At 37.2% G+C, this 26,922-nt stretch overlaps 1 protein-coding gene across 1 annotated transcript in view; it reads left to right on the plus strand.

The window, feature by feature from the left end:
• USH2A (usherin) overlaps positions 1-26,922 on the plus strand; it is a 922,740-nt gene that overhangs the window by 747,193 nt on the left and 148,625 nt on the right. The window contains exons 58-59 of the mRNA XM_040262869.1: positions 12,336-12,494; positions 13,874-14,036. Coding sequence (XP_040118803.1) covers positions 12,336-12,494; positions 13,874-14,036 — 322 coding nt within the window. The remainder of the gene's footprint in view (positions 1-12,335; positions 12,495-13,873; positions 14,037-26,922) is intronic.

The following is a 26,922-nucleotide window of genomic DNA, read 5'->3' on the forward strand; positions in this document are numbered from 1 at the left end:
TATGACAGTGGCTAGGTCTATCCACATCTCTACAAATTTTAAATATGTATTTGTCCCAAGATCTGTTAGATCCCAAGGCCCCTACTTTCAAAATGATAAAACTCTAGACTCCAAAACTGGGTTTGTAAATTTTGAGACTTCTTTCCTAGAATTTTGACATTTTTTTCTTTGACTTCAGCATTATATTTCTATGTTTAATGTATAATGTTTCTACTTAAAAAAAGGATCATTTGAAATAAAACACGAATTTTGCTTTTTAATGTCTCCTTAACCCTTATCCACCTCAGGCTTTGTAGAAATCATTTGTTGTAGCACATCCTGAGGGATATCATAGAAACGCTTTACATGCTAACTCTAACACTGTAACCAGTGGTTAATAAATCTATAATATCCAGACCTGTCAATCTTTTAGTTTCAGATGCACAAAATCCATTACAGGAACCCTATAATATATGGAAAGATTAAAATCTTAAATTAAACTTTTTTCCTGGTGCCTAGAAGGATTTTGGACTCAGTAAACAGGCAGATGATTTTAACTTGTGTATAATCTACAGCTGATTTTATTGGAAAGTACCTCATGCTGTGTTTTGATTTAGATAATAAAAACATTTTTCTGTTCCTGAAGAGTCACAAATATATATTTTAAACAGAAAGAAAACAAACGTGTTATAACTGGAGGTTGTTTATTTGCTGACAATCAAGGGCTTTCCATGTATTCATCATAGGATCCTGCCATTACAAAGTGATTACATCATACACAGAGCTGGAAAATGGACAGTCCATGCCTGTAGTTCCCCAACCTGAGTGAACATTAGAAGCACCTGGAAAGCTTGTGCAAAGATAAGTTCTCAAGCCCAACTTTATGAATAAAAGTATCCTGGATGGAATTAAGCGCCCTAGGTCAGTGGTCCCCAGTCTTTTAGGCACCAGGGACTAGTTTCATGGAAGATCTTTTTTCCATAGACCCAGGGGGCAAGGGATGGTTCTGGAGTGACTCAAGCACATTACATGTATTACATTTTGTGGGGGTGCATGCTAAGTTGCTTCAGTCATGTCCAACTCTTTGCAACTGCATGGACTGTAGCCTTACAGGCTCCTCTGTCTGTGAGATTCTCCAGGCAAGAGAGTTCTCACAACTCACTGGAGTGAGTTGCCATGCCCTCATCCAGGGGATTTTTCTGACTCGGGAACTGAGCCCGTGTCTCTTAATGCTCTTGCATTGGCAGGCAGGGTTTTTACCACTAGCGCCATTAGAAGCACGTTGTGCGCTTCATTTCTTATCTAATGCCGCTGCTAATCTGACAAGATGTGCCAGTCTGCAGTCTAGAGGTTGCAGACCCCTGCCGTAGGTCCTGTGATGTGCTCCAAGTGTAGTAGCCATGAATCACCCACATCAGGCAAAAGTGATCAGTTACAATAAAACTCTGACAATGTGGATTAGACTAGTGTCCCTTGAATGTCCAAAGCCAAACTAATGGTTAACTTAACTGATTTTTTCACATACTTTTTTGGGTCAGTAAAGATGGAGTAACCTTACATAGGTAAGTTGCTGGGAGGAAAAAGTCTCTGTGGTTGCCTGGCAACAAAAAATGACTTTGGCAATTAAGTGGGCTCTCAGTTTACATGTTATTATTTCAATGATAGGTATAAATTGTATTATTATGCTATCTATAAATAGTATTATTATTATAAGTCCTATTATTAATAGTAAAAGGGTACAGCCCAGAAAATATATGAGAATATTCCAAGGAAGAGAAATTGTGGTAATGATGGTAAGTATCATACATATTCATTAACATTACATGTTTATATTTGCCATTTGTTAAATTCCTAGTTTATGCCAAACACTTTGATAAGCACTTTCCCTGCCTTACTATGATTCTCTTGCAAACTTTGGAAAACAAGTAGTATCATCATCAAAATATTAAGATAAGAAACTTGAATCTTGAAGAAGTAATGTAATTCACTTAAGATCACCCAGTTGAGTCAAGACTCAGACTCAGGTCTGCTGCCTACTACTTATTGCCTTATAAAAGCAATCCTTCCTGTCTTCAGCTTAACCCTTGAATTCATATCATACTTTCTTTTTATTGCTCAAAGTCTTTCAGATTTATGATACAGCAACTAGGTTTTCTGAAATAGTAGCCCAGAGGGCCAAGACCCAGAACTAGGTGTTGGTGAAAACCAAATGATTTGGGTGGAGTGGGGGGGTGGGTTTTAAGGAATTAATTATGGAAAATGCAAACCCCTTAAGGGAAAATATCTCTTGCGGTATGAAGAAACTAGTAACCAGAATCCTTTACTGATCCATCCAGAAGTACAGAAACATGTACTTAGCAAAACTAGATTCCAAGCCCAGGAAGATCTTAATTAGGAGAGAGAGAATGAGAGTCATTTCTCAATTAACTGCAAAGAGGTTCCACCCGTGGCTGATTCATGTTGATGTATGGCCAAAAGCAGCACAATATTGTAAAGTAATTTTCCTCCAATTAAAATTAATTAATTAATTAAAAAAGAAAGGCTTTTAACACCTTGGTAGACATTCTTTTGGGCTTCCCAGATGGCTCAAGTGGGAAAGAATCCACCTGCCATGCAGATGATGAGGATTTGATCCCTGGGTAGGGAAGATTGCCTGGAGAAGAAAATGGCAACCCACTCCAATATTTTTGCCTGGAAAATCCCATGGGGCCTGGCGGGCTAGAGTCCATGGGGTCACAAAAGAGTCGGATACAACTTAGTGACTAAACAACAACAAGAGACATTCTCTTACCTCCCATATAAATCCTGGTTCATTTTATCTCATATATTACTTGATAAACGTTAGTAGTAAGACTATCAAAACCCTCCAAACTCTAGAAAATTAAGATTTCCACTTTTTGTACACCATTTGTATCTTCAAATTAGATGACATGCAAATAACATATCCTTATAAAATATTTGCTGAATTAATAATGAAAGAAAATGGTGAGAAAACCTAAAATTTATTATTCAGGGAAATATAAATAAAGTTTAGATTTTCTGCCATTTTAAATTATTCAGACACTTGTTTTCCTGTAGAAACCCACGTTCAGTGGGAACTGGCTCTGTGCTGGCCATTCTTACTTGAATCTACAGGTAGCCTAAACAGGATTAATTTAATCCTAAACATTTCTTCTTACCTTTTACCTGCTCTGAACCTTGGGTCAGAACTTAAACATTTATATTAAAGATGAAAAAGGATATATATTATCTTAATGGTTGAAAAAGTTTAGAAAACGAAGTAGAAAATACTTCATGGGACACAAATGATTTACTAAGATTAAAAATTGAGATAAGCATCCCTACCATTTCAGAATCCAAACATTCAAAATTATTTAAACTCTGAAGGTAATAATGGGACTTTCTAATTTATCAAGGTGATGACTCTATTTTGAACTATCCTAGCCCTTAATCATCTTTTAATTAACAATGTCATTGGATCCAACATCCGCTTTTTCTCACTAAAGTTAATGAGTTATTTAGGCTTGATGCATAATATTGAAATACTGGTGCCTTTCCTTTCACATTTATCTCTTAGTCCATTACCTCTATTGCCAGTTCTTCTACTGAGAAATCATTTAAATTAATATTGCTTAGGAATATAAATGATTTTTATTAATCAAGTTTTAATTAAGGGATAGCTATTGGCCTCTCTGTAGACATTAAACATCTTGGTGTCCAGTGAACTCATCAATGCAGTGTATTATATCAGATACTGTCCATTTAAAGTCAAATTGGCATAAGACTTTTTAAAGTATTCATGTCACATTAATCGGGATAATTCAACACTGGCAGTTGTTTCAAGCTTCTTATTTGTGCCATAGACAAGTGGCAAGTAGTGCTGAGTTTCAGAAAAAAGGTAAAATCATTGCAATAATTTGTAGTTTATTTTGTGTATTAATTTGCCTATCTTTTTTCAGTTTTACTGAGTGTAATTAACAAATGGTAATATATTTAAAGTGTATAATGTTATCATTTGATATGTGTACATTGTGAAACTATTTCCACCATTAATTTAATTAACATATTCATTATCTCATATATTCTCTCATTTTTCCTTTCTTTCTTTTTTTTTTCTTGGTGAGAATACAAGTTCTATTCTCTTAACAAATTTCAGTTACATAATACAGTTTAGTTCAGTTGCTCAGTTGTGTCCTACTCTTTGCAACCCCATGCACTGCAGCACGCCAGGCCTCCCTGTCCATCACCAACTCCCAGAGTTCACACAAACTCAATGTCCATTGAGTCGGTGATGCCATCCAACCATCTCATCCTCTGTCATCCCCTTCTCCTCCTGCCTTCAATCTTGCCTAGCATCAGGGTCTTTTCAGATGAGTCAGTTCTTTGCATCAGGTGGCCAAAGTATTAGACTTTCAGCTTCAACATCAGTTCTTCCAATGAATATTCAGGACTGATTTCCTTTAGGATGGACTGGTTGGATCTCCTTGCAGTCCAAGGGACTCTCAAGAGTCTTCTCCAACACCACAGTTCAAAAGCATCAATTCTTTGGCCCTCAGCTTTCTTTATAGTCCAACTCTCACATCAATACATAACTACTGGAAAAACCATAGCCTTGACTAGGACAGACATTTGTTGGCAAAGTAATGTCTCTGCTTTTTAATATGCTGTTTAGGTTGGTCATAACTTCCAAGGAACAAGCATCTTTTCATTTCATAGCTGGAATCACCAACTTCAGTGATTTTGGAGCCCACGAAAATAAAGTCAGTCACTTTCCCCATCTATTTGCCATGAAGTGATGGGACCAGATGCCATGATCTTAGTTTTCTGAATGTTGAGCTTTCAGCCAACTTTTTCACTCTCCTCTTTCACTTTCATCAAGAGGCTCTTTAGTTCTTCTTCATTTTCTGCCTAGGTTCTCTTCACTTTTTGCCATAAGGGTGGTGTTATCTGCATATCTGCACAATACAGTATTATCATCTATGTAGTCACCATGTTTTACAATCAATCCTCAGACCTTATTCATCTTATAACTGAAAGTATGCACCATTTACTAATTTCTCCTTATTTCACCCATCCTCTCAACCCCTGGCAACCACCATTTAGTCTGTTTCTATGGGTTCAGCTTTCTTTAAAAATAAGTCCATGTATAAATGATACCATTCAGTATTTGTCTTTCTCCGTCTGGCTATATGACTTGATATCCTCCAGTTTCATCCAGGTTGTAGCAAACAGCAGGCTTTCCTTTTTTTAAGATGGAACAGTATTCTAATCTTAAATCTATTCCATTGTGTGTATATCATATTTTCTTGATCTGTTCATCCATTAATGGACATCTAGGTTGTTCTTATGCCTTGGCTATCATGCATAATGCTTGGGTGAACACAGCAGTGCAATTGTCTCTCTGAGATAATGATCTCATTTACTTTGATTATATACCCAGAAGTCGAATTGCCAGATCATGTAGTAGTTCTACTTTTAAATTTTTTTTTTTTTTCCTGAGGAACCTCCATGCTGTTTTCCATAGTGGCTGTATCAGTTTACATTCCCAACAACAGTGTACAGGGTTTCCATTTTCTCTACATCCTTACCAGCGTTTGTGATCTCCTATCTTTTTTGATAACAGAGATCCTAACAGGTGTGAAATGATATCTCATTGTGGTTTTGATTTGCATTTACCCACTGATTATTGATGGTGAGCACCTTTTCATGTACCTATTGACCATTTGTATATCTTTCTTGGAAAAATGTCTTTTCAGGTCCTTTGTCTATTTTTAAATTGGGTTATAAATTTTTACTATTGGATTGTATGGGTTCCTCGTATACTTTGGATATTTAATCCCTCGTTAGATAATGTGGTTTGCAAATATTTGCTCTTATTCCATAGGTTGTCTTTTCATTCTATTAATGGTTTCCTTTGCTGTGCAGAAGCTCCTTAGTTTGATGTAGTCCCATCTGTTCATTTTTGCTTTCATTGTCTTTGCTTTTGGTGTTTAGTAAATTTATCTTACCTTTTTGAGTTCTAATGTGTGCTTGGCATTTTCGAAGAGATTAACACATATCTCATTTAATGTTCATAACAACTTGTGGTACATCCAATGTTCTCCCTTTGTTGCTAATGAGAAAAGTTAATTTCGGTGCTGAAAGCTTTTCTCTAGGTGATTCATCACATAGGTGTCAGAGCCAACTAGCAGTAAATTTCACTCCAAATTCTTTGAGCAAACACACTATTCCACATTTTTACACTATTTTTCTATCTAAACAGTGTGTAAAGCAAATTATTTTCTTCTGCATTCTACCATGATCCAGTTCAAAACTGAAAAAACTATTGCCATAGATACAGCAAGCATATACAAAGACAAAGTGGTTCAGGGGCAGTTCATCCAGTAACCCAGTAGGATCATTTTATTTGCAGCTTAAAATTTCACAGGATGTAATTCATTTACATTTGAGTAGATTGATGCTAAAGCTGAAATTCCAGTACTTTGGCCACCTCATGCGAAGAGTTGACTCACTGGAAAAGACTCTGATGCTGGGAGGGATTGGGGGCAGGAGGAGAAGGGGACGACCGAGGATGAGATGGCTGGATGGCATCACGGACTCGATGGACGTGAGTCTGAGTGAACTCCGGGAGTTGGTGACGGACAGGGAGGCCTGGCGTGCTGCGATTCATGGGGTCACAAAGAGTCGGATACGACTGAGCGACTGAGCTGAACTGAACTGAGATTGATTCATCTATTCATTTCAACAAATGTGAAGATGTTTACTAAGCCCCGTTCTGGGGGGTACCAGGCATGATACTAGAGGTTTTGAGTTTAAAAAAAGAAAGAATGAGTTTTTGTCCCTCTTGTCAAAAACTCTACCATCTAGTTGAACAGAAAAGGTATAAAATTATACAAACTATGTAAAATTTCCATAGAGTTGGTATGGATGTGTGTTTAAGAGGGTCTAGTTTCATTTCCATGGCCCCCAAAGGAAATTACCAACATACCCACATCTCTACAAAGGAGACATGCCGCTAATTTGTTAAAAGCATTGTGTTAAGCACAGTCTGTGGTTTGAAGCAAATGCGTCTATCAAACCAATAGTTTTCCTGTTAGAATTGTTCTTGCTCCAGCTCCTAAAAAAAGATTTTAAAAAAGAATTATTTGATTGACTTGTCCCATTGTAAAGTATGCACCTGCTGTGAAATGAAGCCACAGAGGAAAAAAAAAGTTGAATAATTTAACTTTTTTATTTGTAAAGATAATCAGGGTTTTTCTGATTACATCTTAACTTCATAAATGTTAAATAACCTATCAGCATCTAGTTGTTGTAAATTATGAAAAGGAGCCTTGCAAGGAATATTAACCAACGAAATCTTTGTTCTTTAGTGAACAAGAAAATGTGTTATGGCAGCTTGTCATCGTGCGACTGGTAACTTTGACACCAAATAACAAAACTGCCATTTGCACTTAGGGTAAATTGGTTCACATGAGTTTCCGCTGCTCCTCTTGCTCTGACATAAATTTATGAACTCAGGAACTAACCAAGCCGTGTGGCTTGCCACCTGACTTTAACAAATATGACCATTTCATTTCATTTAGTCGTCAGAATACCAGGGGGCTAGGTCATTTCAGACTCATTGCAGATGGTCTAGGGTTTGCAGGAACACAGGAGGCTTTCATGTCACTCTCCTGTAAACTATGACAGTGGAGGGGGCCCTCTTTGCTAAATAAGTGCATGTCAGTGTTTGACATGTTCACAGCTTCAAGAAGCATTTTCTGTTTCAACACCTTACAGGTGTATGTAAAGGACATTTATTTCTGATTAACCAAGAAGTGAAAAATGCATTTTCTTGGTACAAGCTTTGACCAGCCATGATCAAGATTATGTCTATATTTGAAATATGGTTTAAGTACAGTTTTGTTCCCTGACCTCCTAGGAGTCCTGTCTTTTAAGAGAAGATACTGGAAGCAGACCAGAAGGTACAAACTACAGACATATAATAAGGTGCAACCTCAGACGAATTGAACAAAAGACCACTCTAAATTACTGCTAAGAATAAAGACTAGGCTATCTTCACAGGCTGCAACTTTTACATATCCAAGTATACGTAAAAAATAAAACTAGATAACAAACTTTTGTTATAACAATAATTACTATATTCAATATAACATTGATTTGTAATTGGAATAACTGCTTTATATAAAAGATGGGTTCAGCAGTGTTTGTGGGCACATGGAAACAGTGTCATAGCTATGGGGTATTTTTTTCCCATTTTGCTCAATTTCATTTTGTTTTATAGAGATGTCTGTCATTTACTCGGCACTTTCTGGGTTGTAGTAATGAACTAAAATATTTTCAATACATTTTAAATTAATCCTTTCATCTCTTTATGAGGTGGCTATTAGTGTCATCATTTTATAAATGAAGAGACTGGTGTCCGCAGAGGATGGAGAATTTACCAGGGAATAAGGAAAGGAGAATTTACCAGGGAATAAGGAAAGTAGAGGGCTTCCCTGGTGGCTCAGAGGTTAAAGCATCTACCTGCAATGTGGGAGACCTGGGTTTGATCCCTGGGTCAGGAAGATCCCCTGGAGAAGGAAATGGCAACCCACTCCAGGATTCTTGCCTGGAGAATCCCATGGACGGAGGAGTCTGGTGGGCTATAGTCCATGGGGTCACAAAGAGTCGGACATGACTGAGCAACTTCACTTCACTTCACTTAAGGAAAGTAGAAGAGGGATTTGGTCTGACTCCATCCTATGGTTTATTTAGTTCATCAAGAATTATAGTATATTTTCCAAAATGTGTTTGTCAAACTTTTCCACAAGATCCATCTTAGGATCAGAGAAGACAGAATAAACATGTAATCTGAGGAGGTTTGAAAAAACCTGAAGCAGTCACCATAACCTTGTAAATTATTTTAAGGTCTTGCTTTTTATCTTAAAATTTCATGCAAATTTGACTTTGAATTCCAATGTGTTTGTCTACATCCAAAAAACAATGTATTGTAGAATTTATCATTCAGGGGCACATTTTCTACCCTTTCTTCTGTTGATAATCTTTTTAGCTAAATCATAATATGCTATTATATTTCTGGATGTTAAGTCAATCTGAAGAGAGCCAACTCCAATAAAAGGCTCAATGTCCAGGCAGTTCTTTCTCTCTTCATTTTGTCATAAATACGTGTGCACAAACAGCAACCTTTTCCCCCACTGCCTTACAAACTACGCTAGGGCAACAAGGAGAAATTCCCAAATCTGAGGCAGGATACTGTGACCTTCCAAGACCTTCTGGAGGGATATTTCCATAACCATATCTTCTGCTGAAGGTCAAATTGCAAACCGAGATGGTCCCTGACTCACTCGTCAATCTCTTTTACTACTTGGAGCAGTACTCCCCAAAGATCGTCTTTAGTAGAGGAAAAGAAAACTCTGATTAGATTGCTCTTTTATTTTACCTCTAATACAGTTCTTAAGTTTTTCTCCTCCATTAGTGAACTCAGAGCCTCCAATGCTCCCTGTAATCAACTCACTGCATCCAACTCTCAAACTTTGTTTTAATTATAGCAGTCTTACTGGGAGAAGGAAAAGCATTCCCAATTTTGTCTTGCAGTTAAGAATGAGGCCTTGAAGAATATCTTCTAAATGAGCTCATTACATGTACTCACAATTCCATTAAAGAGAAAATGAATTTACTTAAATTTTCTAGGTATTAATCTTTGCTGTGATATCTGAAAAAAAATAAAATAATGTAGAATTTTCTGTTACTTGAGACTGAGCAGAGGCATCATGGTCCCAAAATGCTTTTCATCCTGTGTCTGGGGAAGATTACGCATGGTGAATCATTTTAAAGCAATAGTAAGTGACAAAAATTAAATGATGTTTGCACCACAAATAGTATTTGCACATGTTCAACACACTGGTTTTGCCCACATAAACTTTTTCGGCTGGTATGTATTTAGTTCCACTTGGAAGTGACTATATGTTCAAAACAATTTAGTAAAGTTCTCATCACTCACTTGCACATATAATTTTCTAATTTTGTGCATTTTAGGGAGAAAAATCCACACTCATTTTTGTGACTAGAAATAGTGGGTTTCTGCTGGTGTTCCCTAGTGTTATAGGGGAGGAGAGTTGTGTGTTTCACAAATTCTACAAGTCAAAACCAGTTGGGGAAAGAGGGACATGTTTGTCCTTGTCTCCAAAAATACTTTGACAAAAGTCCACAAATGTCCAGGATATATGTATCCCAGTTTGGGAAATCTGCTCTTCAGAACTTTTCATCTTCACCTATAATTTTGTTCCATTGGTGGTAATTCTGACTCCTCCTTCACTTTTGCCCCTGTATCTCATCTCTCTCCAAGACTTGTTCTGCCTGTCTACATGTTCTCTCAAAATTATCCTTTTACTTTTTCCTCTGATTGTCCTAATCCAAGTCTTTTATCAAGAGACAGCATAAATATAGAGAGATAAGCTTTGGTCTCGAATGGGCCTGAGTTCAGGTTTTGCTGCCTCTATTCATCTGTGTGATATCTGTAACAAGTTTCTCCTATGAGCCTGAGTTTTCTTATTTAAAAAAAAATGGTAGTAATATTTATCTTACAATATTGTCTTCTGGTTTCATTCATTCATTCAATCAACATTTGAGCTACTGATCTGTATTCAAATCTAAGCATTGGAACTACCTTGAAGAGGAGAACACAGTCTCCAGTTGTATGAAGTTGGCATTCTAGTGATATTAAAGGAGATAATATATGATGCCTGACATAAGACAGGAATACAGCGAACTGCTGTTTTTGTTTGTGTTGTTTCTACAACCGTGCAATGACTTTCAAATTGATAGCTCTTCCTCCTGGTTCACGTTTTCTATCCATCATTCACTTGCCAGCAGTGCTATCTTTCTAAAATGTAAGTTAGATCATGTTAACACCTGCAGAGTCTTGTGTTGCTGATTGCATATAAAACCAAAACTTCTGGAAGAAATAAAAGATAAAATAGAGTGGAGAAAGCAGGGTCTACTTTTAAGAGTCTTACTCTAAGGCTTCTGGTGTAGGGAAATGGGGAGAGAAAACCCAGGAAGAAGAACACATTTGGGAGTGGAAAATAGTGTAATTCTTTTTTAGACCTTGAGATTGAGGTCTCTGTGAAGTAGAGTGTTCAAAATACAAATCCACAATGCAGGATAAATATAAAGTCAAAGATAGGAATTTAGGAATCGATCATACATAGAAGTTAAGCTATAAGGACAAAAACATCAATTTAATTGGGGTGCTCTAAATTCTCAGTCCCGGTTGCCAAATTCAGCACCATCTGGCACCTTCCCAAAGGAACCGATTGATCAATCCTTCCGATTCTGATCAATATTTCCTTCAGAGACTCCTTATTTTAATCTATCCTACATAAAGTCCTGAACACCTCTGGTTTCTGCTCACTCTTCTGCCCCTCATGTATTGGAGCTGTAGCTACAAAAAGCAAAACCACATTTAATTCTTTAGACCTCATCTCTCATGGGTTATTGAATCCTATACTATGGATTTCCTTGTCTCTGTAGCAGAGAAACTTATTTAAGTATTACAAAGGTAAGTGATGAAGCCCACATATGTTGGAAGCTAGCAAATCAATGAGAAACTTTGGTGGGAAGCTTCATTATATTCTTCATTCAAGGCTCATATCCTCTCCTTTAAAAAGTGTGCATGTTGTTCACGACCAAATAAAACTTACAAGCATTTAATTCTGTGACTAGACTGTGAAGAGGCTAAACTGATAAGACCTCCATTCTTTAGGAGGCATTGTGAAAAATGACAGTTTTTAAACCCAAATTTCATATATATTTAGGTTCATGCGTCTCACTGACAGAGTGGACTGTCCTGACTCAATAATTAATGCACTGGGAATTCTCTAGGTAGACTGTGATTTGGATACTTTATGGGCTATTATGTCAAGGATCTGTGTCAGATGAGATGCATACCCAATGCTTGCAGAAAAATTATTGTCACAAGCAAAACTGGTGGGAATTTTTATGTACTTTAAGAGTAAGTAAACCGAGGAAAAATATAACATCATTTCTAAGTGCCTCATATGTATTTGCCTTGAAACATGCTTTTGTTTTTATTTGTCTATAGAGTATATCGTTGAATAGAATTGTTATATTTCATTTGTTTTTGAAAACAGATCATAAACATTTCTTACTTTTAGAATAAGCACTCTAATATTTTCCAACTCAAATTTCTTGCAATTATTAATTGCTATATTAAGCATTAGTATACCTTGAAGTGTAAAATTTTAAATATACACTGTTCTTAAAAGATGAACGTTTGCTGACCATTTGTTGACCAAACAGAGAAACATGTGTTTTATTCCCTCTCTTTAAAGGAATCCTTGTCCCCAAAATGCCTGTGGAGTACAATGTCTTACTCAATGCTGGAAGTGCAACACCTCTGATCTCCTCTGTTGGTCATCATCAATCCATCCTTCTGGAAAACTTGGCTCCATTCACACAGTATGAGATAAGGATACAAGCATGCCAAAAAGGTGAAAGTCTTTCAGACACTTGCCCAGGGTTTTTATAAAAAAGAATTTCATTTAAATCTTTTTTAATAAAAAGAAATAGATTCTCAATTCAAATACAAAGACTAACATTCCATTTCTTATTTGTACTGGACTTTGTACTCAGAAAAAATCAGAGCCCTGCGTTGAGTGAAGAATTATGCATTTCTGCACATTAAATCATGAATATTTAAATATATGAAAGTGGTGGCTTTGCAAAGTCTTGTTTTATAAAGCCTTTTAAAAGAAAAACACCTAGATCACATAAAGAAACCATGGGTAATATAAAACAAAATAGGCAATACAAAAGTCTCCTAGGAAATGTCCTCACCTTGGCTGTATTTCAGTTTTATTTAGGGGTGAGGTAGGAGGAAAGGAGACATTATTAAGCAGTTAAGTTACACTCAAATGAATCTCAACATACTTTACACTGCTTCCCTGATAACTGTCTCTTGACCCTAAACTGTCACCTTCAGTTTCATGGCTTCAGCTAGTGGTCAGTAAAATCGTCGTCTACCTGTATGGACTTGAGAAAGAGCCCCACTCACTTCCTTCATCCTTCCAAGTGTTATATAATATGTAATACCCAATTGCTAAGAGAAGAAAGGTGTAACTCAAAACAAGTTGCTTCACCTTAGATTAAGGAAATTTACCAATTTTATGCTCAACACGAAACTCCTGTCCTTAGGAACTTTTGTCTCCAAATGAATACTATTTCCCGCAGAGTTGGTTAGAACTAGGGATTGGTGATTTTGCTATGCTTCATTTCCAAAACGGAGTCAGTTTGCCTGCTTTTCTCTACAAATCAGACCAAGACATTTTCTGTTGGAAAGTATTGTTTTCCTTGCTCCAATCTTCAGCTAATCCGCAAGGAAATGGCTTTAAATTAAAGTTTTCTTAATTTAAAAGCAAAATCACTTTCTGCATCTCTGTGTATCCTGTGAATTTGAAACCATATCCTTCAAATGCATTATTTGACTTCTGTGTGTCAAGAGAACGATCATTTTTAAATATTGGCAAAATAAGATATTATTATTAAGAGCAGGTCACACATACACTTAGTTTAATCATATTTTCACTTACTGGCTCAAATAACTGCAGTAAACTAGAGAAAACTCAGTTCAAGGTATAAACTTTATTGTCTGTGCCTATGCAAAAATGTGGTTAATGGATTTTCCAAAAATCATTTCTTATTTAAATATTCAAATCCTGTAGAGATGTAAATGCTAGTTAAAGTATGTATAGAACTGTGTATACAAAATTTCAGATATAGTGATTTTCATGGTATTCCCACCCTTCTATGTGTACATGTAGCTCTTTTTCTTACTTGACAATTACTAAAGGTGTTGTTTTTTTTTTTCAAGGAGGTTGTGGAGTTAGCAGTAGGATGTTTGCTAAAACAGCTGAAGCTGCCCCCATGGATCTAAATTCCCCTATTCTTAAGGCACTGGGATCAGCTTGCATAGAGGTTAAATGGATGCCACCTAAGAAACCAAATGGAGTCATCATCAACTACTTTATTCACAGGTAACATTGACTATTACTATTATTGTTAATTATTTAAGATTGTATACTATTCCAGTACTGTAGATTGAAATATTTTTTTCTATTTCCGTAAGGGAATGAATGGGAATTCATGTGTTTTGAGCATCTACTGGAAACTAAAATTGGTACTGGATACTTCTACACATTTCAAAGGGGAAAAAGCTACAACTAACATGTGACGTTTATGTTTGAGCCTCTTTGAAAGATGAGACCTCATAGCCCCCAAAGCCTTCCCTTTGATGGAGAGTTACAGCCATCCTCTGGAGGTTCAATGGCCAAGAACCAGAGTCATTCCAGAGGAAGAACCAGGTCTAGGACAAGAAGTCTAGTTATTTCTCACCACCTAATATGTGAGATTGGAAGGGCTTTTCCTCTTCTTCAAAAGATGGCACTTCTCATTGGCAGAGAGAGGGGCTCACCCTGCAAGGCCCCTTCTGTTTTGAGGCTTCCGCTGGGCTGACTTGATAGTGTTAGTGCAACCTCTTTTCACCATGATGTGCATAATCAGCTAAGTGTGTCCACCAAAAATGAAGAAAAGAGGGAAGGAGCAAGGGGAAGGAAGAGAAGGAAGAGAGACTGAAAAGAGTGAGACTGACAGTGAGCGGGGTAGGGGAGACTGAGAGAGACTGAGACTCCTTGGGCAGTTTGGTTTGAGGACATTGAGCTCCTTGATCCATTTTTCACTTGATCAACACAGACATAGTTTTAAATTAATGTTTTCTTTACATATATAGTGAATAAATAGGAGGAGGAGGAGAGAGAGAGAAAAGAAATAGATACAGAGAGAGAAGCAAAGAGAAGGAGGAAGAGAAAGAGCAGGAAAGGAGAAAGTGAAACAGAAACAGAGAGACGAGAAAAGAGAACCCGCCACTGAGAGCTGGCCGCCTGTGTTAGTGCGTTCAGGTTGCTGTGACAAGAATACCATAACTCGGGTGACTTATAAACAACAGGTATTTATTTCTCATGGTTCTGGAGGCTGAGAAGTTTAAGATCAAGGTGCTGGCAGGTTTGCTCTCTGGTGAGGGCTCACTTCCTGCTTCACAGATGGCCGTATTCTCTCTGTGTCCTCACAAAAGTGGCAAAAGTGGCAGCAGGTCCTGCGGGGACTCTTTTGTCAGGGCACTAATCCCATGCATGAGGACTCCACCCTCATGACCTAGTCACCTCCTAATATCACCACCTGGGTGGTTAGGCTTTCAGTATATCAACTTGGGGGAACACATTCATTCAGATCATAGCAGTGCAACAGAAAAGACACTTTCTAAGACAGACTCGGGCAGACAGTTTTTGCAGATGAAAACCCCTTTCCAAAAGCCATCTATTTACATCAGGCATACAAAGCCCACAAGTTTTCTCAGATCCCCATCCCACTCGAGCATCCTTTGGTAGTCTCTCCTGCAGTCTAGCCCTCCCTTGTTTGGTCCTGCACTCTAGACACATCGTGAAACTTAGTTTAGGCTCCTCTTGTTAAGATGGTAAAACCCTTTGATTTAGACCAACCTTCATGTCTGGGTTTATAGGAAGATTGTGATGGATCAAAGTTATCATTGCTTTTCTTTTTATGTAAATGACATTGCCCAGAATGAGCAAGCAAAATGTTTTCCTCTCAGCAAACATTAATTTGAAGAATAATATTTCTGATTCAAATACACACAAACATGTAAAACTGTCTAATGTGAATTTACATTTTACACTTAGCACGTTAGAGCAGCCTCTAAAATGCTCATCCTCTTGGAATAGTTTTCTTTCATCTACTTAATGCTAATTGTATGAGAAAAGCACATCAAATTCCTATTCTGAATAAAGGGAAATAAAGTATCTGTTATAGACCAGGATGTGGCTTCACTCTGTTGGTTTTGTAAATAAAGCTCATGATTACAGTGACTATTCCATGGCAGCTATAGAGAGGGAAAACAGGAAATATAATGCAGAAAGCCTGCTTCAATGAAAAATACTGTAAATTGAATTTGACAGCATTTGATGGCATTTGATTATTCTAGTCACAGCCAAACAATGATATAAAGAGTAATATGAAACAGAATGTGTTACTGCCTAGCAGACTCAAAAGCAATAAACCTTCCTCCAATGTGACACAATCACTTCACAATCATAATTGTAGCCTGTTTGATACCTCTGAGTACAGCAGAAGGGCACTGACTGACATAGATACATTTTGTTTTTTATTTAAAGTGAAATGAAAATGGCGCACTGGGGCTTCAGATACAATCGTTATGTTCACCTACATAGGCATGAATCACTTGGCAGTTATTTCAGCTGAAGTTTAAATGTGCTTAGACAACAACAATATCAAATTTTTCTTAGATAGCTGCAAAAAAATCAGAAATTTGTAAGGACTGAAATAGAATGTAGACACATAGTTCTTTTTCATTCTGGGACTCCATAGAGCCCCTCATATGGTTATAGCCATGAGCCTGCGGGCTTTCTGGGGAGGTTATGGCATGTAATTTCTGCTTCATCATGTGCCTCTTCTTTCTTCTATCACCACCAAAGGAAATCCATTTAGCTCACATCAAAGGTGGGGTTTGACCTATGCAGATATTTTCATTAAGTTGCAGGAAGTCAATTTGCCAATCCCATCTTGAAAATGTTTGTCACTCTGCTCTCTCCAACTCCCCAAAGCATTTTCCCTCCGTATTTCCCTTTCATTGTTTACATGTTGCCTCTAGATAGCATCCTGTTTAAAAAAAAAAAAAAAAAAAGGAGGGGGGAGGTCTGCCCTAATAAGCATATAAGCTATTTATGACTTTAAAAACTTAAACAAAAAATAACCTAATAAGGAGGAGACTATTAATGCGATTGCTTCTGGTTAGTTCACCTGTTAGTCTGATATATTATTTAGGCTACTTTGTTGACCACATGTGAGTTACAAAAGAGATTTCCTACTTTAGAGACAAACTTTATGTTAGTGTTTTGCAAACTGTTTACTGATAGGGTTATAGATAAGGCCATCTTAGGCTTTATACAAGTATGGCTTGTATAATAAAGCTTATTCAACATTTCCCCTTTATTTTATATCTGTAGTCTTGTAAATGGCAAAATTCACCCACAAAATACAACTTTCACTTATAAAATCCACCAAACACTCTTTCTTAAGACTTTATAAGACATGTAATAAAATGATCTCCCGCTAGGAGCTTCTATTTTGAGAGAGACAAAAATGCATGGGTTTTTAATTCTCAAAAGCAGTCTCTAATTTTTAAAAAAGATTTGATCAGTGTTCAATAAAAGACAAAAATATACAAATACCAACACTTGCTAAACACTGTAAAAATAAAAACTGATGAGCCTTCCAAGTTCAAATAATTGAGTATTCTGAAAAGCTCAGTAAGGTTTTGAAGGTTAAAATCTGAGATAGTTTGAATGGACATATGATATGGAAGAATATTTCAAGAAAGGTACCATAAATAATATTTTTTAGAATGAGTAATTAAGCTGATTGAGTAAACTAAGAAAAAGGGGGCATTGATTGAAAGGTAAAGGAATTTTTATGCAATCAATTTGTGTTATGTGGAAAGGAAGTATGGATGTGAAGATAGATAGATAGAGCAGATAGATATAGACAGATAGATAGATGGATAATGGATGATAATGTTTATTTCTACTGTAGGATCTGGGCTCTATTACAAAGGACCTTTACTATAGTAGGAGATGTAAGTCAAACTAAACAAACAGAAAAACAAGCAATATAATGTGAGAACTATAAGTATTTGTCACATTTTATTTAATGTGAAAAAATATACAGGAGAAAAGAATTCTTCCTGAAATATTTATGGAACACTTTTATTGATGGAGAATTCTTGGATAAAGTTAATGTCATTAAGACTTGGCTTTACAAAATAAAAATGTAATGACTGTTTAAATTAGAAGTACTCTTTTGGAAAAAAAGTTTTGACAGTACAGAATATTACAGAGGTTGTTAATGCCTATTTTATGACTTACTCATGTTGTATATAATTCATTGATAGATAACTATTATTCATTTTAATATATGTAACATTAATGTTTTCTATTTTTAATTTCCCTTACATAAAAGAATTGTTCAAATTTTATTTCTGCATTTGGATATACACACCTCTCATTTTTTTAGACTCAACAATATTTTATTATATGAATATGTATCTTGTATTATTTAATCAGTCCCCTATTAATGGCAAAATAGGTGATTTCCAGGTTTTCATTACAAAAGCAATTCTCCAAAAATATCTTTACAATAAGCATATGGAGATTATCCTTAGTACTAGAAGTGCAGAATCCAATTTTGTCTGTTTTAAACTTTTAGAGGTTGTTAAACTTCATTCCCAGTGATGTCCAAATCTTTGCAACCCCATGAACTGTAACCCGCCAGGCTCCTTTATCCATGAGATTCTCCAGAGAAGAATACTGGAGTGGGTTGCCATTTCCTACTCCAGAGGATCTTCATAACCCAGTGATCAAACCCATGTCTCTTGTATCTCCTTCATTGGAGGTAGATTCTTTACCACTGCAGCACCTTGGAAGCTTAGAGATTCCTAAATGGTCTTTCAAAAATGGGATGTAAGAATTTCTAATTCTGAAATCTCCTCTCAATATTGAAACAACAGTCTTTCAAATCTTTGCAAGTTCAGCATTTTATGTGGTATATTATTATTGTTTTAATTAAAATTTTAGTCATAATAAGCCACACTATTTCAAATATATATTTGGTATTTGTGTGTATATAGTATAGTATATATCCTTAGACTATTTTAGTTTGGACAGTTTCTTATTAATTTACCTATATTCATGTATATTAAGGAAATTTTTTTAGTGATCATATAATAACACATCAATTATTTCTTCCTTTGCTTTTATGGCTCTATTCCTTATATCTAAATGTAAACTGGATTTTGTTTTTGTTTACTTGAAGTGTAATTAACAAACAACATTATATTAGTTTCAAAAGTTCAACATAATGATTCAACATTAGTGTACATTTCAGTATGATCACCACAGTTAATCTAATTACCAACTGTCATCATTCAAAGTTAAATTTTTTTTTACTTTTGAGAATTTTTTTTTTCACTTTCTTAGTGACTTTCAAATTTGCAATGTAATATTATCGGTCTAGTCACCATGTTGTATGTTACACTTATTTCTTTTATACCAGAAGTTTTTACCCCTTCGCCCTATTCTGCTCATCCCTCAAAGCCCAGGTGGTGGCTCAGTCTGCCTGCAGTGCAGGAAACCCTGGCCAGGAAGATCCCCTAGAAAAGGAAATGGCAACCCGCTCCAGTATTCTTGCTTAGGAAATCCCACAGAAAGAGGAGCCTGGCGGGCTACAGTCCAGGGAGTCTTAAATAGTCAGAGATGATTTAGTGACTGAGTACACACACAGTTTGTCAACGTTAGTTTATAATTTACTGATTGGAAATGCCACGTATACAAAATTCCCACGTGTCATCTCACTCATTTCAGGATTTTGTATTGTTTCATTCGTGGTAGATAAAATATTAGCAAGCATTCAGTTACCTGATGGCAAAGATATCTCAGGTGAAAAAAGTTAATGGAATAAGCAAAATTCCCAACACTGAATGTATAGGGTCCCAGTAGCAGTCAGGCTCAGAGAAGGCAATGGCAACCCAGTCCAGTACTCTTGGCCTGGAAAATCCCATGGGCGGAGGAGGCTGGTAGGCTGCAGTCCATGGGGTCCCTAAGAGTTGTATACGACTGAGTGACTTCACTTTCACTTTTCACTTTCCTGCATTGAAGAAGGAAATGGCCACCCACTCCAGTGTTCTTGCCTGGAGAATCCCAGGGACGGGTGAGCCTGGTGGGCTGCCATCTATGGGGTCACACAGAGTGGGACACGACTGAAGCGACTTAGCAGCAGCAGCAGCAGCAGTCAGGCTTAGCTGGAGATTTGTTATTTGTAGGGAAAATTTAGAAGATCTGCTTGATGCTAGATTTTGGAAGACTTTGGATGCTAGGTTAAGGAGTTTAGGTTTTTGATTTGGAAACAATGTGAACCATTGAAGGTTTGGGGTAAAATAGAGAAACAATGTGATAGCTTGACTAGAGCATGGCATTTGCAGTCAGAAGATACAATTTCCAGGCCCTGGGTCTGCCACTTACTAGTTATGTGACCTTGGGCAAGTCACTATTTTCCCTAAGCTTCATTTTTATGTAAGTTAGGCTAATAAACATAGAAAATAACATCTAGAATTTCATGGGAATTAAATCATGTATGTAAAGTACTGTGTTAAACATAAAGCATGATTTAAAAAAATAGGAAGTTATCGAAGGTTAACCATCCATAGCCATGCTTTGGAAGACAAATCTGGCAGTTATATATTTATATTTCAGGACAAAGAAAGGCATTAATGATAATAAAAGAAGACTGTACTACAGTATACCTAGTATGATTCTGTTTTTCTTTAAATATATAGAATATTTTTACATTTTTATGTACACGAAAAAACATCTGCAAAGTTAAACACCAAAAGAAAGTTAACAGTGCTCATTTCCCAGAGATAGATTATGGATAATTCTTGAATTTTTTGCTCATCTGTATTTTCTAATTACTTTTTACAGTCAATATGTAATATTGTGTGATAAAGACAAAATGATAAGTTCAGTGAGTCCAGATGCAAATCTATCATCAGCCTCTTTATGATTTTCTTATTTCCCTCTTTCTGTGAGCATCATCCTCATTTTCTATAGCAATCAAAGTCTGCTCAAGAAAGAAAAACCACACCAGTTATTTTAACAGAGAGAATTTAATCTAAAGAATTACTAACTGGTTGTCAATTTGTTGACTAGATAACTGGAAGGTGAAAAGAGAACTCAAGATATCATGGAGATGGCAACTGCAGGAAAGAGCTAATACCTATAGGACTGAGGCAACAAGGAGAAATAGCTTGAATTATTAAAACTCATAAGATTAGGGAGAAGCAGTTCTGATGCTGGGACCCAGACATTTGAGGAGGCAGGGTTGGGGGGTGGGGGAGGGCGGGCACCCACCAGCTGATGCAGATGTCTGTAGGAGGAGGCATGAGATAAAGCTGGCTTTCCAAGTGCTGGGAAAATGTCACACTTGAATTATCTGCTTCTAAGGGAGAAGGATCTACCTCCTCCAAGGTGAAAAATCCTCCTTGGAGAGAACCTTATGTAATCAGCAAGAAAGCAGGAAGCAGATAGGGAGGAGCCAATTCCCCTTTTCCTTTCAGTTCTCTGGCGTCACCCCCTGGCACCCCCTATTGGCAGAGCTCAACATAGAGTCAGCTGGCAGAGCAGAAACGTAGACGATGGAGTCCCCGTCCTACTCTCATAAAGCCAAATATAGAAGGGTAGGTTTAGAGTTGAGAGACAATAACTTAATAATGAGAACATTCCTCTGGTTCTTCTTGGAACCAAAATTTTGGACTCTAGTCAACCAGTTGGTATCCAGTCACTGCTTCAAAAAATACTCATTGTCCACCACAGTGCGCCATGCTACACTAGGTGCTGAGAGCGTGTGGAAGAATAAGTAGAGTCCCTGCCTTCAGGGAGCTTGTGGGATAGCAGGGGACATATAAAAAAGGAACGTCTATTATAATACATGGTGACAAGTGAGTCCATAAGGAAAAGGCTGAGCACATAGGAGGATATTATAACCCTGTTTGAGGCTTCCCTGATGGCTCAGATGATAAAGAATCTGCCTGCAATGAAGGAAACCTGGGTTCAACCTCTGGATTGGGAAGACCCGCTGGAGAAGAGAATGGCAGCCCATTCCAGTATACTTGCCTGGAGAATCCCCATAGGCAGAGAAGACTGGTGGGCTACAGTCCATGGGGTCTCAAAGAGTTGGACATGGCAGCTGTCAGTGCAAAAAATACATAACCCTGTGTGAGAGAGAAGCAAAGGAAAGACTTACTGGACAAAATGGGGGTTGAGTTTTATAAGCTGATTTGGAGTTAGCCTATAGAAAGGAGGAGAAAAATGAGGGAAAACGGAACAAGGCATTGCAGAACAGGATTAACAGATATCCAAGCATGGAAGCATGAAATATCATGGAATACAAGGGAAACATGGGCAAGGATTGGATGGTTTTTTAAGCACTGGATTTTTTTAAGCATTGGATTTTGACCAGAAAGTAAAATTGGAATAGAAATCTCAGAAGGTGAATCTGGAGTGATAAACACAGACCAGTTCCATGACAAATCACTGAAGAGTTTTAAATGCAATTAAGCTTTAAAATTTTTGGAAGGTATTTGAAGTCTTTTCCCCAGCACCAGAGCAGATACTCACTCAGGAAAGTGGGATGATTCAGACTTTTTAAAGCATTTTTTAAATCACCTGGGTTTCTACTTCCTCTACCAGGAGCCTGGTTCAGGATTCACATTTATTCTCATATAGACTGTTGAGATGACTTCATTGTGTGATGACATGCGTCACTCCCTGTTCAATGCAGCCTTTACACAACAGCTGGATGTGTCTTCCTCAATATTGGCTGTGGACATCACTTCTTTTTAATTGAAGTATAGTTGATTTACAGTGTTGTGTTAGTTTCTGGTGTACAGCAAATTGATTCAGTTTTATATATATATACACACATATATGTGTATGTACATATATATATTCTTTTCAGATTCTTTTCCATTATGGTTTATTACAAGGTATTGAATATAGTTCCTGTGGTATACAGTAGGACCTTGTTATTTATCTATTTTATATATAGTAGTGTGTATATTTTAATCCCAAATTCTTAATTTATCCCTCCCCTTCATCTCTCCCTCTTGGTAACCATAAGTTTATTTTCTATATCTGTGAGTCTATTCCTGTTTATAAATAAGTTTATTTGTATCACATTTTAGTTTTCACATATGAGTGATATCAAGCAGTATTTGTCTTTGTCTAACTTGGAAAAGACCCTGATGCTGGGAGGGATTGGGGGCAGGAGGAGAAGGGGATGACAGGATGAGATGGCTGGATGGCATCACTGACTCAATAGACATGAGTTTGAGTAAATTCCAGGAGTTGGTGATGGACAGGGAGGCCTGGCATGCTGCAATTCATGGGGTCACAAAGAGTCGGACACGACTAAGTGACTGAACTGAACTAAACTGAACTGAACTTGCTTCCCTTAGTATGATAATCTCTAGGCCCTGTAACGGAGAAGACAATGGCACCCCACTCCAGTACTCTTGCCTGGAAAATCCCATGGACGGAGGAGCCTGGTGGGCTGCAGTCCATAGGGTCGCTAAGAGTCGGACACGACTGAGCGACCTCACATTCACTTTTCACTTTCATGCATTGGAGAAGGAAATGGCAACCCACTCCAGTGTTCTTGCCTGGAGAATCCCAGGGACGGGGGAGCCTGGTGGGCTGCTGTCTTTGGGGTTGCAGAGAGTCGGACACGACTATAGCGACTTAGCAGCAGCAGGCCCTGTAAATGGCATTATTTTGTCCTTTATTATGGCTGAGTAATATCCCATTGTATATATGTACCACATCTTCTTTATCCATTAATCTGTTGATGGACATTTAGGTTGCTTCCATGTCTTGACTACTGTAAATAGGACTGCAGTGAAAACTGGAGTGCATGTATCTTTTCAAATTAGAGTTTTTGTCTTTTCCAGATCTGTACTCAGAGGATTGCAAGGATCATATGGTAATTCTAGTTTTAGTTTCTGAAGGAACCTCCATATTATTCTCCATAGTGGCTGCACCAATTTACCTTCCCACCAACAGTGTAGGACGGTTCCCTTTTCTCCACACCCTCTTACGGCTTTGGGCATCATTTCAATGATAACTTCCTTTGTGTTATGTATTACATTTGATCCAGTGATTTTCATGTGCATAATTAAATAAGAATTATTTAATTCTTACCAAAATTCTAGACATTATGCACTATAAGATTATTTACTCCAGTTTACAAAGTAAAATGAAAACTAGAGAATACAGGTGAGTTTGCCCAAGGTCATTTAATGGTGTGGCAAGGCAAGGCCTGCAACCCATCTCCTGTGACTACAGGTGTTTCTGGTTATTTATTTAAATGCAGAGTATTCTAATATTCTTCATGAGGTAGGGTTGGCAGTCTCATAATCTTAAATTGTTATGGGAAATGCATTAAATTATAGGATTTTATTTTGATTGCTTTTGAAGATAAGCACTAAGAACTACTGGCATTCCAAGAGGGTAGGGAGTTCTTTAAAAGGTTATACTACATGAAGACAACATAAGTATGAATGCCCTTTAAAATATATAGTTCCTGGGTTAATAATATTTTTGTTTTCTTCTTAAGTGTTAAGCAACATTAAATTAACTCGAATTAGAAGAGGAAATTACTGAAGTATCTCCCACATGAGCTTAAGCAGAGCCAACAATTTGGCTCTTCAGAGAGAACTGGAAATGTGATTTTCCTGCACACAGACTGTTCAGGAAGAAACACTTCCAGTTAAATGAACAGTTGAAGCTTATATCTTAAATAAATTAGAAATAATTGTTGTCTACTCAACATCTTCTATTCAGAGTTCATTCAACATAAAAATGTCCTATTTTTTTTAATACCACAGATGGAATGGTTAAATTCAGTTCAGTCACTCTGTCGTGTCCAACTCTTTGTGACCCCATGAATCCCAGCACTCCAGGCCTCCCTGTCCATCACCAACTCCCAGAGTTTACTCAAACTCATGTCCATCGAGTTGGTGATGCCCTCCAGCCATCTCATCCTCTGTCATCCCTTTCTCCTCCTTCCCCCAATCCCTCCCACCATCAGAGTCTTTTCCAATGAGTCAACTCTTCGCATGAGGTGGCCAAAGTGTTGGAGTTTCAGCTTTAGCATCAGTCCTTCCCATGGTTACCTCACTATAATATTAATTATTTCTTATCAGAACTGAATATTTAACTAGGCTGCATCCTCCAGCTATTTTGGTGGATAAACTTGGGGCTAACATAATACTTTATCTCTTACATAGTACAGATTTTTAAAAGTTACACTTTCAGGCAATTTTTTAAAGAATATCCACAATGTGAATTTGCTGTATGGCTCAGAAAGCTCAAACAGGGGCTCTGTATCAACCTAGAGGGGTGGGTTGGGAAGGGAGATGGAAGGGAGGTTCAGGAGAGAGGGGATTTGTATATATCTTATGGCTGATTCATGTTGAGGTTTGACAGAAAACAACAAAATTCTGCAAAGCACTTATCCTTCAATTAAAAAAGTAAATTAAAAAAAAGAATATCCATTGTGTGTGTGTGTTCTTTTATTTTTTATGTTTTCTCCTACATTTTTTCCTTTTTGTTTTGTTTTTTCTTTACTTTTTTAATAGAATGTCAGTTTTATGACAACTGTGGCTATACCTCAATGTAGGAATTCATGAGAGTTTAACAGAAATTCATTCAATTGTAGAAAGTTTGAAGCCAGACAAAAGAGACCATTTTATTTTCCCATAGAAGTTCATCTTTTTGTCTACTACATCATGTTCTCAGCAAACACCTTTTGAAAAACTTACCGAGAGCAGTTTTTGGCTGTGAGCCCTGTGGTCCTCATTAGAATGGATCCGTCCCACTGTCACACCTGGTACCTGGTATCAGCAACAAGTACAAAGGCTGCACACGTATACTGGGTGCAGAGTTTGGCCCAGGCATGGTGGCAAGGAATAATGAGGTGGGTTGTTGAACCATAATTGCAGGTCACTGGGATTATCTGTGAGTTCCCCACAGCCTCCAGCAGGTAGACTGTCATTGCTCTTTCCTAGGTCATAGTGACTTATAAACTTGAGGATCATCAAATTCTCAAAGCTAAAGATTTTAAATATCCTGCCTTTTCTTGAAAGGTACTGTCATTTCCTTTGTCTTAATAACCCTTTCCATTTTGATGGTTAATCTGATATGGCAGTGTGTGAACAACCCAGCATCTGAAGAGTGAGTTAATTAAATACCCCTAACAGCCTGGAAAATACTGATTTATTCATCAATCTCTTCTCAACTGGAGATGAAGTGAAACGAGGAAAGGGTCATCCCTTGGGTACAATTCTTCCCCATCCTAGAATACTTATCCTCATAGGAAAGAAGGGTTGATAGAGACAAGGCAAAGATGTAGAAAAGCCATGGAATTATATGCCTTTGGGCCATTCATTCAAAAATTATTTGGACTGGAAGTTTGGGGTTAGTAGATGCAAACCGTTATATATAGAATAGATAAACAACAAGGTCCTACTGTAAAGCACAGAGAACTACATTCAGTATTCTCAGATATACCATAATGGAAATGAATATTAAAAAAAATGTACTGAATCACTTTGCTGTATAGTAGAAATTAAGTCACCTTTGTAAATTAACTATACTTTAATTTTTAAAAAAAGTTTTATTGAGCTTACTGGGTTCAGATGCTGGTAACACAGAAAGAGACCGACCACAATTCCTCGGAAACTTCCCATTCTGGTCAGATCTGCATCATGATTTTATACCCAGATTAGCAAGTATCTGTTCCAAATAAAATACCATATTACATATTGGGGGTCATTCTAACAACTGACAATTCCATTTCTCTTACTTAGACATTTAATGCTCTACGTGTGTGTGGGTGTTAGTTGCTCAGTCGTGTTTGACTCTGCAACCCCCTGGACTGTAGCTCCTCAGGCTCTGGTGTCCATGGGATTCTCCAGGCAAGAATACTGGAGTGGGTTACTATTGCCTTCTCCAATGCTCTATATATTGAGTACCAAAAGAGTTTGCATGGGCCTTAGGGGTTTTTGGGGGGTCGGGTGAGGGAGAAGGTCGAAATATAATTGATTTACAATGTTGTGTTAGTTTCAGATGTACAATAAAGTGATAGTTACTTGTTTTTTTCTGTCTGGTTTCATGAGCCCTAGTTTTGACATCAGTAAAATCTAAAGATGGGACTAAATTC

The sequence above is a fragment of the Oryx dammah genome, unplaced genomic scaffold (genome assembly GCF_014754425.2).
Source record: "Oryx dammah isolate SB20612 unplaced genomic scaffold, SCBI_Odam_1.1 HiC_scaffold_21, whole genome shotgun sequence".
In the NCBI taxonomy this organism is placed as follows: Eukaryota; Metazoa; Chordata; class Mammalia; order Artiodactyla; family Bovidae; genus Oryx; species Oryx dammah.